This window comes from Tursiops truncatus, chromosome 17 (assembly GCF_011762595.2).
Source record: "Tursiops truncatus isolate mTurTru1 chromosome 17, mTurTru1.mat.Y, whole genome shotgun sequence".
In the NCBI taxonomy this organism is placed as follows: Eukaryota; Metazoa; Chordata; class Mammalia; order Artiodactyla; family Delphinidae; genus Tursiops; species Tursiops truncatus.
In genome coordinates this window covers 12,752,659-12,766,693 of record NC_047050.1, presented here as the reverse complement: position 1 = coordinate 12,766,693, position 14,035 = coordinate 12,752,659, and the positions used below count along the sequence as shown (strand labels likewise).

General features: G+C 40.5%; 1 protein-coding gene and 1 pseudogene across 2 annotated transcripts in view; both read left to right on the top strand.

Moving 5' to 3' along the window:
* CPA6 (carboxypeptidase A6) overlaps nt 1-6,366 on the top strand; it is a 266,718-nt gene extending 260,352 nt beyond the window's left edge. Inside the window, exon 11 of one of the 2 annotated variants that reach the window (XM_033843105.2) lies at nt 4,673-6,366. In XM_033843105.2, coding sequence (XP_033698996.1) covers nt 4,673-4,674 — 2 coding nt within the window. In that variant the 3' untranslated portion in view covers nt 4,675-6,366. Of the gene's footprint in view, nt 1-1,332; nt 2,145-4,672 lie in introns of those variants that run through there. The other variant, XM_033843104.2, reaches the window with a different exon arrangement.
* Nucleotides 6,367-12,896: 6,530 nt separating this feature from the next.
* LOC101328042 (macrophage immunometabolism regulator-like) lies at nt 12,897-13,702 on the top strand (annotated as a pseudogene).
* Nucleotides 13,703-14,035: the final 333 nt, after the last annotated feature.

Sequence of the window (14,035 nt, the reverse complement as noted above, 5' to 3'; positions counted from 1 at the left end):
GTTACCAGAATGGATTGTCAGCTAAGTTAAATGCTGCTGAGAGGTTGACCATGAGGTCTGAGGGGAAAGAAAAACAAAAAAAGGAGATTAGGCCTGCTGTCATTGGTGACCTTCAAGAACAAAGGTTTCACAGCCTGGTAGAGGCAAGAACCAGACTGAAAGTGGTTGAGGATACAGAAGCAACATACATAGGTTCTCTTTTGAGTTCTAAACCAAAAGGAAGAAGGAAAAGAAGATGGTATATAATAGGATCATGAGAAGGAAGTGCTACAGGAAAGCAGTGCTTGGACATTTCGGTGTCCAAAATGCAAGATGCAAGGTGGGGTTGGGGGGAGGTTTACTAAGGAAACAGGGTCCTAGAGAAGACAACAAAAAATGGGATCAAACCACACCAAGTGTAAAAGACGAGCAGCATTTCTTCCTGAGCTCGAAGGAGAAAAGTCAGGATTGCGATGTAAGCAGAGGAGGTGATGGGCTAACTACCCACGATGAGTATGGAGAGAGTGGTAAAGTGAGGGGCAGGACCAGAAGAGAATGAGAAAGGTTCACGTAAGCGAAGGTCTAGAAAAAGGAGCCCAGAGCACCACTGGAAATGGAGAAGCACCACAGAGATTAGGACGAATTTCCAACAAACACTTTCTCCACCTACCTTGTGAGAGAGAAGACAGAGAAACTGGACTAGGGATTAAGAATTAGCAAAACAAAAGCTGAAAAGGACTAGACAAAGGGTCTGGTGAGAAATTCAGTGGAGTAATTAACCATGCCCAGCTAGAGAGTTCAATGAAATTATAAGAAGCCCAGGGGAAGTCTGGAAACTGTAATGAGTAAAGGCAAAGAACAAGTTCATCAGGAGTGAAAAAATAGGGCAAGAAGAAGAAAAGAGGTTTTCTGGGATCAGAATTTCAATATTCTAGACCTTAGAAAAGGAGAAGCACTGAGTGAGAAGAAAAAAAGTCCACAGTGTGATTATGTTTATTGGTGAATAAAGTGAAGGTGGAGAGAAATGATATTGGAGTTGCAACTAAGAAATTGAGGTCATCATACTAGAAAAGCATTACTACTTAGACTAGCTCCTCAAAGAACAAAGTCTCCATACGTGGCAGAGGCAAGAACCAGACTGAAGGTGGCTGGGATGATTTATGATGATAGCAGGTGTGATTTGTAAGTTCCATGAGCTTGAAGCTCAGGAGCTCAGCTTAAACTGCTCTTGTTGAAAGGGTATTTCATTGGAAGGATTTAGTATGGCTTAGTAAGCAAGTACTAGATATACATTTTGAAAATTATTCAGACTCTTTAGTGAAGCTGACTTTTTTTTTTTTTTTTAACTTTTAGATGTGAGCTCTGGTAGCTCAATGGATTGGGCCTACAAAAATGGAATGCCTTACACATTTGCTTTTGAACTACGTGACACTGGGCATTTTGGCTTTTTACTCCCAGAGATGCTCATCAAACCCACCTGTACAGAAACCATGCTGGCTGTGAAGAATATCACAATGCACCTACTAAGGAAGTGTCCCTGAGATGCCCCAAGAGGCAAGTCAACCTCCAGAGAGAGCTGGTTCTGCACAAGAGCTGCTTGGCAGTGGGTGCAAATTGTTTTTAAAGAGAAGGGCAATTACTGAGAGGGAACTTATCTGGGGACTTGAAAAGGACCTTCTCATGCAATTCAACTCTCTGTGGCAATAAAAAAATGGTGGGAAAAAAATTAGAGTATAACCTAGTTTGTTGTAAGAGAAGGCATCCATTTTCTGCCCCTTTCGAGTCTTATTTGATTAAGCAGGGAGGGGAGATTTTCTAGTTCTTTGGCCTCAAGAAATGTACAAATTGAGGATTCCACTTCAATAAATCTCATGTTCTCAATTAAGATCTAGGCTACTGGGGATTCCTTGGTGGTGCAGTGGTTAAGAATCCTCCTGCCAATGCAGGGGACACGGGTTTGAGCCCTGGTCAGGGAAGATCCCACATGCCGCAGAGCAACTAAGCCCGTGCACCACAACTACTGAGCCTGCGCTCTAGAGCCCGCGAAGCCACCACAATGAGAAGCCCGCGCACCGCAACAAAGAGTAGCCCCCGCTGCCGCACCTAGCAGCAACAAAGACCCAACACAGCCAAAAATAAATAAAATATTTTTTAATTTTATAAAAAGATCTAGGCTACTAATGGTGTTTACTCACTTGGTTTCCATGTAAAATGAAGATTTTTGGAATGGCAAGAACTATATTTCTTAATATAATAAATATACAACTTAATAAGACCTCAGATTATTCACATCATCCCCTGGCATTAGTGCACCAAACACCTATAAAAATGTAGCATGGAAGAGCACTTCTATTTATACTTTGAGAACGCCACTTAAAAAAAAAAAGAGGAAGAGCCACACAGTGTTAAGAGCTTTATACTTATTAACAATCTCACCAATTCCTGAAATACTATGAGGTGGATACTATTATCATCCCCGTTTTTCAGATGAAGAAACTGAGGTTTAAAAAGGTGATATAGACTCCCATTTCCAGGAATATGACAGGATGAGTAACTGGACTGCTAGAAATAACTAAAATTTCAGGACAAAACATAACTTTTTAAAGTCATCTTTAAAACATTGGACAACGAAGTAAGGAAATCCCAGGCCAGGCACTGAGTGAAGGCAGGGTCCTAGAAAGGTAAGAGATACTCTGTTATCCCAAGAGCATCTGTCAAATCAGCTAAGTGCAGACCGATTTTCACAGCATTTTGGAGAATAGGCATGGGAACAAAGCCCAACACTAAGTAGTCCAAGGTGGGAAGTCTAACAGAAGGTTCTCCTCCTCCCAGAATTCTGGGATTCCAAAGTGCTAATCCTTCAGCGTCAGGGCAAACTGCAAATAAACCCCCATACCTCCAAAGGACCACAAGGAAAACTGACCATTTCAGATTTTGGCAAGAGTAGAGAGGGGAGAAATTGCCACTGAGAATTTGGAACCACAAGTCAGCCCTCACCCAGGTTTGTGGCACAAATTCAGATTACCTAGATGGTCTGATAAACCTCTAGCCAAGAATTTAATTCTGATTAATCCCAGGTTGGTTATACCGTCTAAGTATTTGGTACAAGCAAATTCTCTCAGAGGATTTATCTGACCAAAACACTTCATGAACACCAGGATAAAGAGATGAGCCTAAAAAGTTCCAGAAAGAAAAAGAAACAATCACAAGGAAACGAGGACCAGAGTAGCATGAAACTTCTCAACAGCACCACTGAAGCTTGAAGATGATGGAGAAATGCCTTTAGAGGGCTGAGGAAAAATTCTGTCCTAAAAATCAATACCCAGCAAAACAATCAATGAAATGTTAGGATAGAATATAGACATTTTCATAAAACTGAGGTCCTAGATATTTACCTTTCTCTGGAAACTCCTGAAGGATATGCTCTACCAAAATGAGGGTGTAAACTAAGAGAAAGCTGTAGAACCCCAGGAAACAGAAAATTCAACATAGGAGAAAGGAATGAAAAAAATCTCAAGATACAGAATCTGAAAAAGAATAGATATATAACTAAATCACTTTGCTGTACGCTTGAAACACAACACTAAATTAATGATACCTCAGTTTAAAAATAAATAAAATTATAATTTACCTCTCCATTAAAAAAAAACCTCAAGATAATGGTGAAGGAAAAAGTCCCACTAACAGCATATGCCAGGTTTAGAGAACAACTAACTTGAAATAGGAGGAAGACAACTAAAGGCTTTAGATGAAGTTCTCCGAAATAAATATGAAACAGAACACTTAAACACACTCAAGGCAATTTACTTATATCAAAAATTTAAGGATGAGTTAGTAATAAAAGCATAGAAACCAAACAAACCAAAAAGAATAAAAATAAAAAAGGCAATTGTTAAGTCTGGTGAAAACAATGAGTTATACAAGAGAAGAAATATAGCCTACTATGTGACTTACCTATAAATAATATGTATATAGTTAAAATGTCAGCCCTAAATACTGACTTAACCAAAAACTGTGATGTACATATGAGAAGGATAGAAAGAAGTAAATGTATGTGAGAGGAGGGGGGTATAGAGTTATATCCTCATCTGCCATAATAAGTCAATAAACATCTAAAACCAAAAAAAAAAAAAAAGCAGTATCTGTATGTTATTTCAAAATAAGAAAGTAAGTACTAGAAGACCTAATTTTAATGATTAAGAATTACTGGCTAATGAGAGGGACCCGGGAGTGAGGAAGGATGGAGCAGGGGACTGCTGCTTTTAATATAAGCCTAGTCATATTATTTGACTGTTTTTTAATTATGAAAAATATCATGGAGTATATTCCTTTTAAAAAACTCCCAACTACTCACCACCCAATCTTTTTGATGTTTATAAAATGTACATTGTTTCAATTAAAAAATCAAAATTAAATTTAAAAGATTAAATAAGGTTATCTGTGGAATGCATAGCATAGAACCTATAGTAGACAACCAGGAAATATCAGTTTTGTCTGTGTTTTACAAATCTAATTTATCTTATAGTCCCAGTTACGTATTTGCAGGAATGGATCTCATGGAAGTTTGAGGCTTAGTCCTGCTAAGGGATACTACACCTGGGAATTTAAACTTCAATTCATCCCATCTGGCAGTAAATGCTCAAAAATGATCTGGGTTTGGGGGTTGTTTTATACTACTTATTTCTACCCACAGAACAGGCGAAGGCCAAAGTGTCCAGAAACAACCAGGAGGGCCAGAGACTTATGAAGACCACCAAGAATGGGAAGAGGCTGCTTCTCAAAGGACCTGGCAAAGATGCACACAATCAGCTAGAGTCATCTGGCGGCCTTCATGGACCCCTGAGGAAACTTTTCCCTTGACTGGGAGTGTGCTGTGTGGCCCCTGCTCTGTTAGCTGTCTGTGTCCAGATCCTTTGCTCCTGTCTATTGATGCCTTTCCAAACTTCATCACTCCTGTAGCAATCAAACAGAGTCAGCTCTTGAATATTCAGGGAGAAAAAAAGAATTTACAGATAATCCCCAAAATTCATTTTTCATTGTATTTTAAATTTCTACCTATTCTATACCCTCTGCAATAAGATCTGTTAGCAAGTTAATATCAAGAACGTAAATTTTATTATTTATCCCTGCCCTTCACATAGCATAGGTGCTAAAGGTAATTTTTCAAGTGAAACCAAGGGCAACAGAAAATATAGACTCTGAATGATCCACAAACTAGATGGGTATATATTTTATTATCCACACAGAGATTCAAATGAAATTTTGCCTTGATGAACCTCATGTAAATTCTTTTCAGTGCTTATTCTCACATTCCAGTAACACTATTTTACAGCTCAAGTTCTATAAGTGGGTATTTTAATATTTATAGGCTATTTTCATTCTTAATCTCTTTAAGCTACAAAACATACTGTTGGGTGATTTGTGTTCAAGGCACTCTACTAGGTGCTGTGTATGAGGAGGTGCTGGAGACAAAATATGTTAGATTTATATCTATACTTGCTTAGGAATGTAAAAGTTAACTTCAAACTAAAAACGGCACCTGCATTTTTAAAAATAGTTTGACGAGCTACATCCCTCATCCCTCGCTTTTATTAACAGTAATTTTATAAATTCTGGCTATGCTGAGTTGTAGCTCTCAGCTTGGCTTTAGTGAGTGTTTTCATTTCCAAGTTCTGCCGAAACAGAGCATCACAAATTGGGGGGCTTAAAATGACAGAAATCTGTTGTCTCACAGTTCTAAGAGGATAGCAGTCCAAATTCAAGGTGTCAGCAGGGCCATGCTCCCTCTGAAACCTGAAGGAGAATCCTTCCTTGCCTCTTCTTAGTTTCTGGTTGGTTGCCAGAAATCATCAGTGTTCCTTGGTTTACAGCTACTTAACTTCAAACTCGGCCTTCCTCTCACATGGCCTTCTCCCTGTATGTGTCTGTGTCGTCACATGGTGGCCTTCTTATAAGGCCACCAGTCATATTGGATTGGGGACCCACCCTACTTCAGTATGACCTCAACTGGTTCCATCTGCAGTGACCCTAGTTCCATTAATAAGGTTGCATTCCGAAGTACTGGGGGAGTTAGAACTTCAACGTATCTTTTGGGGGGGGAGGCAAAACTCACCCCAGAACAGTGAATAAATATCCTGAGATACTGTTGTTAATGAGTCTGTTTACAGAGCCAAAATGTGGTGAATCTTGGGAGTTCCCTGGTGGCCTAGTGGTTAGGATTCTGGGCTTTCACTGCTGCGGCCCAGGTTCAATCCCTGGTAAGGGAACTGGGTGATGCAGCCAAAGAATTAAAAAAAAAAAAAAGGTGGTGAATCTTGCTTGAGTTTAATCTTTTGTTCTCAAGGCTGTCAGGGAATAGATGCAAATAAAACATATTTTTTAAGTTCTAACGCTCCCAATGAGATTGTTTTTAATAGACTATTAATGGAAATAGAATGATCCACTATTTATAGTTTACTTTTTAAATACTAAAATTATAATTCAAATGATGATTTACTTTTCTTAACATGGGAAATTTGTTCATTTTAGGTAGGGTTGTATATCACCTTAGTTCCCGATAATGATTTAGGGCTGCTGCATCATAAAATATATTTACAACTAAGTTATACTAGATCAAATCTAATTGATTAAATCAGAATTCTGTGCAACGTTAATTAAAGTATGCTGTAGATTAAGCAAAGTAATTACCTGAGCGACTGCATTTAATGGAATATTTTTATGAATCAGAATCCTGCATAATAAACCTGAAAACAGCTACACTGAATACCTAATATATTTCACAAAACAAATTGCAATGAGAACTGCTAAGACATTTGAACAATGCACATGAAAATAAAGGCAACTTGAAGTTCTTCTAAAGCAGACTCTTAGTTCTTCATTTCCAATGTGCCACCAATCCCCCCACCATGTTTTTGCAGTTATGACTTTTAGGACTACCTCCTCTTTCCCCAGTGGATGCCCTATGGGAGTTTCTGCCCTGGGCATCCATGCTTGTTCTAACAGCCCAGGCTTGGGGAGAGAAGCATATCAAATAACTCAAGATGTTATAGCGTATAAACTCTGGAGTACTATTCACCTTATAATTTATGAGTTCACCTAAGAGGATAGCTTCCCACAAAACACTGAAACAGTGTTCTAAGTTTTAAACTGACCCAAGAGTAAATGCTTCTCCAGTTGGCAAGAATTAAAAGGTAACAGGAACACCCAGCCCCTCCATGAAAATGAGCCAGCAATTCAGTGTACATGCTCTGGAGGAAATAATTTGAAACAACCAAATGACTGGTGTTAGGTTCAGTTACTGAATTTCTATTACAGCTATACTTCTGGCAGAAGTACAGATCCCTGCTATCCTAGGTAGAATTCTTCAGTAATTTAAAGATGTATTCAATATTGTAAGGGAGGCTATCTGATATCTGCTCAGCAGAAATTGTGTTGCTGGCTGTATTCAGATTCAACTGTCTATCTAAAGTAATATTGGTCTGAAATCTTGTGTAAGGTTTTCATTTGGTAGAGCAGCAGACACGAATAGACACTTTAATGGCTTTGTGCCAGGGTCAACAGAATTTCATAAAAGAATGAATATTTGAAGTAAGTGTCACTGCACCTGGCACCAACTATCATGGGAGATACATGAGGATCCCAAAGAGGTAGCACTGAGCTAACCAGGAATGTCCAAGAATCAATCAATTTTTTGTGACAATAATAGTAACTCTGAATTACTGTTAATTAAAGAAATAATTCTGTACTGGGAACTTGAAATCAAATTAATTTTTTTTAGACTCATGAATACTAGCCTTTAGTTTTCCTTTAAAATGCTTGGGGGTCTGTTCCTTTTATCATCTTTAGCTAAGCTGCTTTTACATAGACGACTTTGAGCCACAGTCAACATTTCAACCACAGATCGTATAGCAATCTGCATATTTTATTAACCAATTAAGTATTCCAAGTATTTTTTAAGTATCACTACTAAAAGTGTTTCTCTTATGCCTAGATCCATTCCCCTTCTTTTAAGGGCAAAAGAGAACTCTAGATTCGCCTGTCTTAATCTCATTTCTCTGCCTCCCTCCAGGGTGATTTCTTCCTTGGTAGACCAGTTCTTGTGTTCTTAAGCTTTTGCGATGGGGAATTGGGAAGAAAGGACAGGAAAGCAGAAATGGAGCAGAAGCCTCCTTAGACAAATGGGGACTTTCCCAGGGACTTTGAAGGCAGGAGGTACAGGGCAGCTGTACTTTGTAGGATGATGGATAGAAGAGTAAAGAAGGAATTTTAAGAATTATTGCTGAAGATTATATATGGCTTTTGGGGTATTCAAAAAGACTTCGAGGGCTTCCCTGGTGGCGCAGTGGTTGGGAGCCCGCCTGCCAATGCAGGGGACACGGGTTCGTGCCCCGGTCCGGGAAGATCTCACATGCCGCGGAGCGGCTAGGCCCGTGAGCCATGGCTGCTGAGGCTGCGCGTCCGGAGCCTGTGCTCTGCAACAGGAGAGGCCACAACAGTGAGAGGCCCGCATACCGCAAAAAAAAAAAAAAAAAAAAAAAGATTTTGAAATTACTGGGCCATATTCATTTGAATATATGAATATACATTATTTGAGAATGAACCATTTGGATCCTAGTTTTATAAACATTAAACTGTACCGGCTGTTTATTATAATTTTTGTGTGGCTAGCACCTTAGAATGCCCTTGCCATGTCCAGGGAATATGAAGTCTTAAGAATCCTGTCTTCCCAAGATGGAGCCCAGAAATAAGCCCGATATCATTTACAGAATACAAGCATGTGACTTAGGCTGCCCTAATAATAATTCAGTTACATAAAATAAGCTCTCGAGATCTGTTTACCACATCATGGCTACAGTTAACAATACTGGATTATACACTTAAAAATGTGTTCAGGGTAGATCTCATATGTTCATAATATTTTTTTAAAAATCCATATAGGAAATTTTTTTTAAAATAAAAAGCAGAAGTGAGCAACTTGTGGAAGGAGGTACCACACAGAATCCATACGGTGGCAAAAATAGCAGCCAACCAGATGAAACTAAGATACACTCACCCCTATGTTCACAGCAGCACTATTCACAAGAGCCAAAACACGGAAACAACCTAAGTGTCCATCGACAGAGGAATGGATAAAGAAGATGTGGTACATATATATGCAATGGAATATTACTCAGCTATAAAAAAGAATGAGATAATGCCATTTGCAGCAACATGGATGGACCTAGAGATTGTCATACCAAGTGAAGTAAGTCAAACAAAGATGAATATCATATGATATCACTTATACGTGGAATCTAAAATGTAACACAAATGAACTTATCTATGAATCAGAAACAGACTCACAGACATAGAAAACAGACTTGTGGTTGCCATGGGGGAGGGAGGGTGGGGGAGGGATGGATTGGGAGTTTGGGCTTAGCAGGTGCAAACTATTATATATACAATGGATAAAAAAACAAGGTCCTACTTACAGCCCAGGGAACTATATTCAATATCCTGTAATAAACCATAATGGAAAAGAATACGAAAAAGAGCATATATATATATATATATATATATATATATATATATATATATATATATATAGGGACTTCCCTGGTGGCACAGTGGTTAAGAATCCGCCTGCCAATGCAGGGGACATGAGTTTGAGCCCCGGTCTCAGAAGATCCACGTGCCGCGGAGCCACTAAGCCCATGGGCCACAACTACTGAGCCTGCTCTCCAGAGCCCACATGCCACAACTACTGAAGCCTGCTCACCTAGAGCCCGTACTCCACAACAAAGAGAAGCCACTGCAACGAAGAGTAGCCCCTGCTCGCCGCAACTAAAGAAGGCGCACACACAGCCACAAAGACCCAATGCCACCAAAATAAATAAATAAAGAAACTTATTTTTAAAAAGTTTAGGTGGAAAATATGTGGGATTATTAAATTAAAATTTTAAAAAAGAACATGTATATATAACTGAATCACTCTGCTGTACAGCAGAAATTAACACATTGTAAGTCAATTATACTTCAATAAATTAAAAAAAAAAAGGAGCCAAACTCATGCTGCAGAAACAGCAGTGAGGGGCAGGGGTAACAGCAGTGAAGGCTGTGGTTAAGCTCTGCAGGCCTGTTCTGCAGCCTGTAGTTGGACGTCATCCCCCCAGCCTCTTAGCTTCGAGCTGGTTCTCCCGTAAATATTTACATAATAAACTCCTTTCTTATTTAATCAGCCAGCACCAATTTCTGATGCCACACAAAATGTTTTGTGAAAACTCTTTTTGGGGTTACCTATGAGAAGAATGGCTCCGTTTTCCGAAGTTACTCTGCTTTTATATTTAGCCCAGGCATTATTTGCCACATAATGTTACTTGCAGATTTTGATCAGTGGCTTTTAGTTCAAAGTTAGACTGTGTTTCCAAAATATTAATGAAAATGCCACGAGTAAACCATGGAATAAGTTGTCTTCAAAATTCCAAATGTAATGGCTCTCGTAAAGAGAGGGCCCAATGAGACAAGATGTTTGGCTTTGTATTTAGAAAAGAGTAAAGATTCTGATTAGCAGTCCAGGGTCTCTAAGTCATACTCCAGAGGAGTCCTCCTTTAATTTTTACCTGTACGATAGGGATAACAAGACCGGTATCACAGGTATATTGTGAAGGACCTGAGCCGCACATCATTCATACCAAGAAACATTCTCTAAATTTTACAAATATGTAAGAATATAAGCTAGGAGATGCAGGCAAATTTTTACTAGGCCAAGGGGCAAAGGAGAGGGGAGGGGTGGTGGATACTAATCTAATCAAAGCTTGCAGAGATCTTCTTTGATTATGGGTAAATGATCATTAGGATTCCACCGTGATCTACTTTTATCACAATCAAGATACTGGACACCTTGTTTAACGAAAGGAAATTCTTTTTTTCTATAGCACACTGTTGACAAAATAAGTCAACTTAGAAGAAGAATATTCCAGTAACTATCTCATCTAAAAGGAGGAGGAAATTATTTAAGTATAGGCTTTGATGGGAAGAAATCTCCCTATTCGGTACTCCTGGGGTAATAAAGATTTTATTCTTGAAAGCCTAAACTAACAAGACTAAAATAGTTACTGGATACATTTACCATTCTGCATATACGACAAATAAGCAATGTGCCAGAGCAAATCCATGTCCAAAGGAATTGGTGTGTTTAACCCAAAGGTTTATTGAGCAACTACTCTGTGCCTCCTGACAAGGTGATTCACAAGCAAAATCATAAAGAAGGTACAAAGTTGTCATCAATGCCTTCTCTTGGCAACTTCTCTGTCTCCTCTGGATACCCAGCTCCCTCTGCTGCCTCCCACTGCTCAGGAAATCCCACTATCACCATCACTATCCCCAGCTGAAGCACCCATCTCTGGCCTGCCTTTCCAGTTAGGTCTCAACCTCTAGATTTCTCTCCACTCCTTTTCCTAACAAGACTGACCTCTCTGGTGTGTTCTGGAAGGAAGTGCTCTTATCTGTCTTTTGGAGGGTTATTAGCTCCAGCTACCATGACAAAATACCACAGACTGGGGCGTCCCTGGTGGCACAGTGGTTGAGAGCCCGCCTGCCGATGTAAGGGACACGGGTTCGTGCCCCGGTCCGGGAAGATCCCACATGCCATGGAGCAGCTGGGCCCATAAGCCATGGCCACTGAGCCTGCATGTCCGGAGCCTGTGCTCCGCAACAGGAGAGGGCACAACAGTGAGAGGCCCGCGTACCGCAAAAAAAAAAAAACAAACACAAAAACAAAACCACAGACTGGGTGACTTAAAATTCATTTTCTCACAGATCTGGAGGCTGGAAGCCCAAGATCAAGGTTCCTGGCTTGCAAACAGCTACCTTGCCTTTCTTTGGTGCATGGTATGGGGTGGGGGAGAGAGACAGAGAGAGCAAGCTCTCTGGTGTCACTTTTCATAAGGACACAAATCCTATTGGATCAGGGCCACACTCTTGTGAACTTATTTAACCTTAATTGCTTCCTCAGGGGCTCCATCTCCAAATACCTCCACAGTGGGGGGTTGGGCTTCAACATGAGTTTGTAGGGAGTGGAGACATACAAATATTCAGTCCATAACAGACAGGAAACGGTTAACTCAAACACAACACATGATGAAAGGATTTCAACCCTCTGCACAGAATGCACCTTCTGGCAGGGAATAATTGCTTAATAACCATGGGAAAGAATTTCTAACAATTCAGGAGGGTAAGTACAGCCTGCACTTACCACATGCTTCCTGTGTCTACCCGACTCCACTGGGTGCAAAGCACACTCTCATCCGGTTTGCAGTTGTTTTACTGTTCCTGCTTCTTCAGCGTGGGTCATGAATATGCAGTAAACCCCTCCACTGGTGGCAGGGCATGTGGTCACACACTGCATCCCCAGACCTTCAGGCCACGGGCCATTTCTGGTCCTGAACCATGCCAGGGTTTCAAGTCCGCAAATAAAAAGGAGGACACCCTCTCCCCTGGTCTGGAAGTACACCATACAGCCACGCCTGGATTGTGTTCCAAATTTTCTAAATCATTTATGCTTATGCATACACAGCAAGACACACAAACTTCCATATTCTTGACCTCTAAGTTTTTCCTTCTATATTTACCTGCCTTTGGGGGAATTAAATCACATTATATTACCGTGTAGTAGATACAGATGGTATTTAGAAATCTTAAAGGTGGGAGAGGGTGCCCGGCTGGCGGCCTCAGCCCAGATCTCTCGGCGCTGCAACCCTGCGCCTCTCCCGCCCTTGTCTCAGTCTCTGCGGCCCCAAGCACGGCGGAGGCAGCAGAGCTGTGGGCCACTGTATCTGGAGCAGAAAAATTATTATGCCTGTGTTCCCTTGGGACTCATTAGAAATTGGACAGTGACATCTTCTGGGATTTAGGCTGCTATGTGCAGACTGGTGCCTAAAATGGAAGTAGATATTAATGGAGAGTCCAGAAGTCCCCGACCAGCCTGCCCTTGCCCGTGGCTGAGGTGAGCTCCCGGGAAAGGCAGAGGCGGAGAAGCCCCGCTGTTCCAGCTCTCAGTGCTCGCCGATGCGCCGGACTGTGTCAGGCTACCAGATTCTCCACGTGGACTCTATCTGGCTGACTCCACGACTGGTGAGGAACTCCCGAAGTTAGCCCAGAAGTGCACCGGAGGTAAAGAGAGTAAGGGAGAAGCCGTGCCTTCCTTGCGCTCAGAACAGCTGGATGCAGGACTTGCGTATTCCTCTCATTTGTGTAAAACCAGAAGTACTACCTGCAGTAGGAGATTCCAGCTGTCAATGGCAGGAGGCGAAGGCGGATGCCCAGTCCAGGAGACAAGTGCACTAAATCTTTACCTTATGAACCTTAAAAAGGCCCTCCATGGGCCTCTGCCTCTTTGTCTTCTTAAAGGTAAGAGAGCTCACTCCAAATCTCTGGACTATCTCAATCTAGATAAAATGAACATCAAGGAGCCACTGACACAGAAGCGCTACAGTACCAGCTTCAACACTTAACCCTCAGAGGGGACCGTGTGTTTGCTAGGAATAATACGTGAGTGACTTGCAGAGAGTGTAAACCAGTTTAGGTCAGACTACGCTTGGCTTGAAAATTCCACTGTTGTACTCTGTACAGGACTGTTTACATTATAGATGGTTAAATCAACTAAGTGTTCCTGGAACATAAAAATTGGATCAAATTTTGAATACAGGAATGAAATCACAGGTACTTGAGGCAAAATCATTCTAGAGCACGCAACTGCAAGGAAAACAGAATGTTGACCATTCGTTTGCATAGCTTTTTAGCTAGGAAAAAAAGTCTTTGGTACAGTAATATCATCTTTAAAACTCTACTACTCAAATTGGGAATCTTATCTGCTTGGTTGTTTCTGACTTGGTATGATTCATTAGAAATTTATATCTTAAGTACTCAAGTACTTCTTTAATCTCTGTATTTTACTATAAAATATATGTAGTGATTTGTTTTATGAAATTTAGAACTTGAACATTGCTAAATCGGACTTTTTATTTTTAAATGTTGAGTTTAAATATTTTATAACTGGTTTTGCACTGAAAAAATTAAC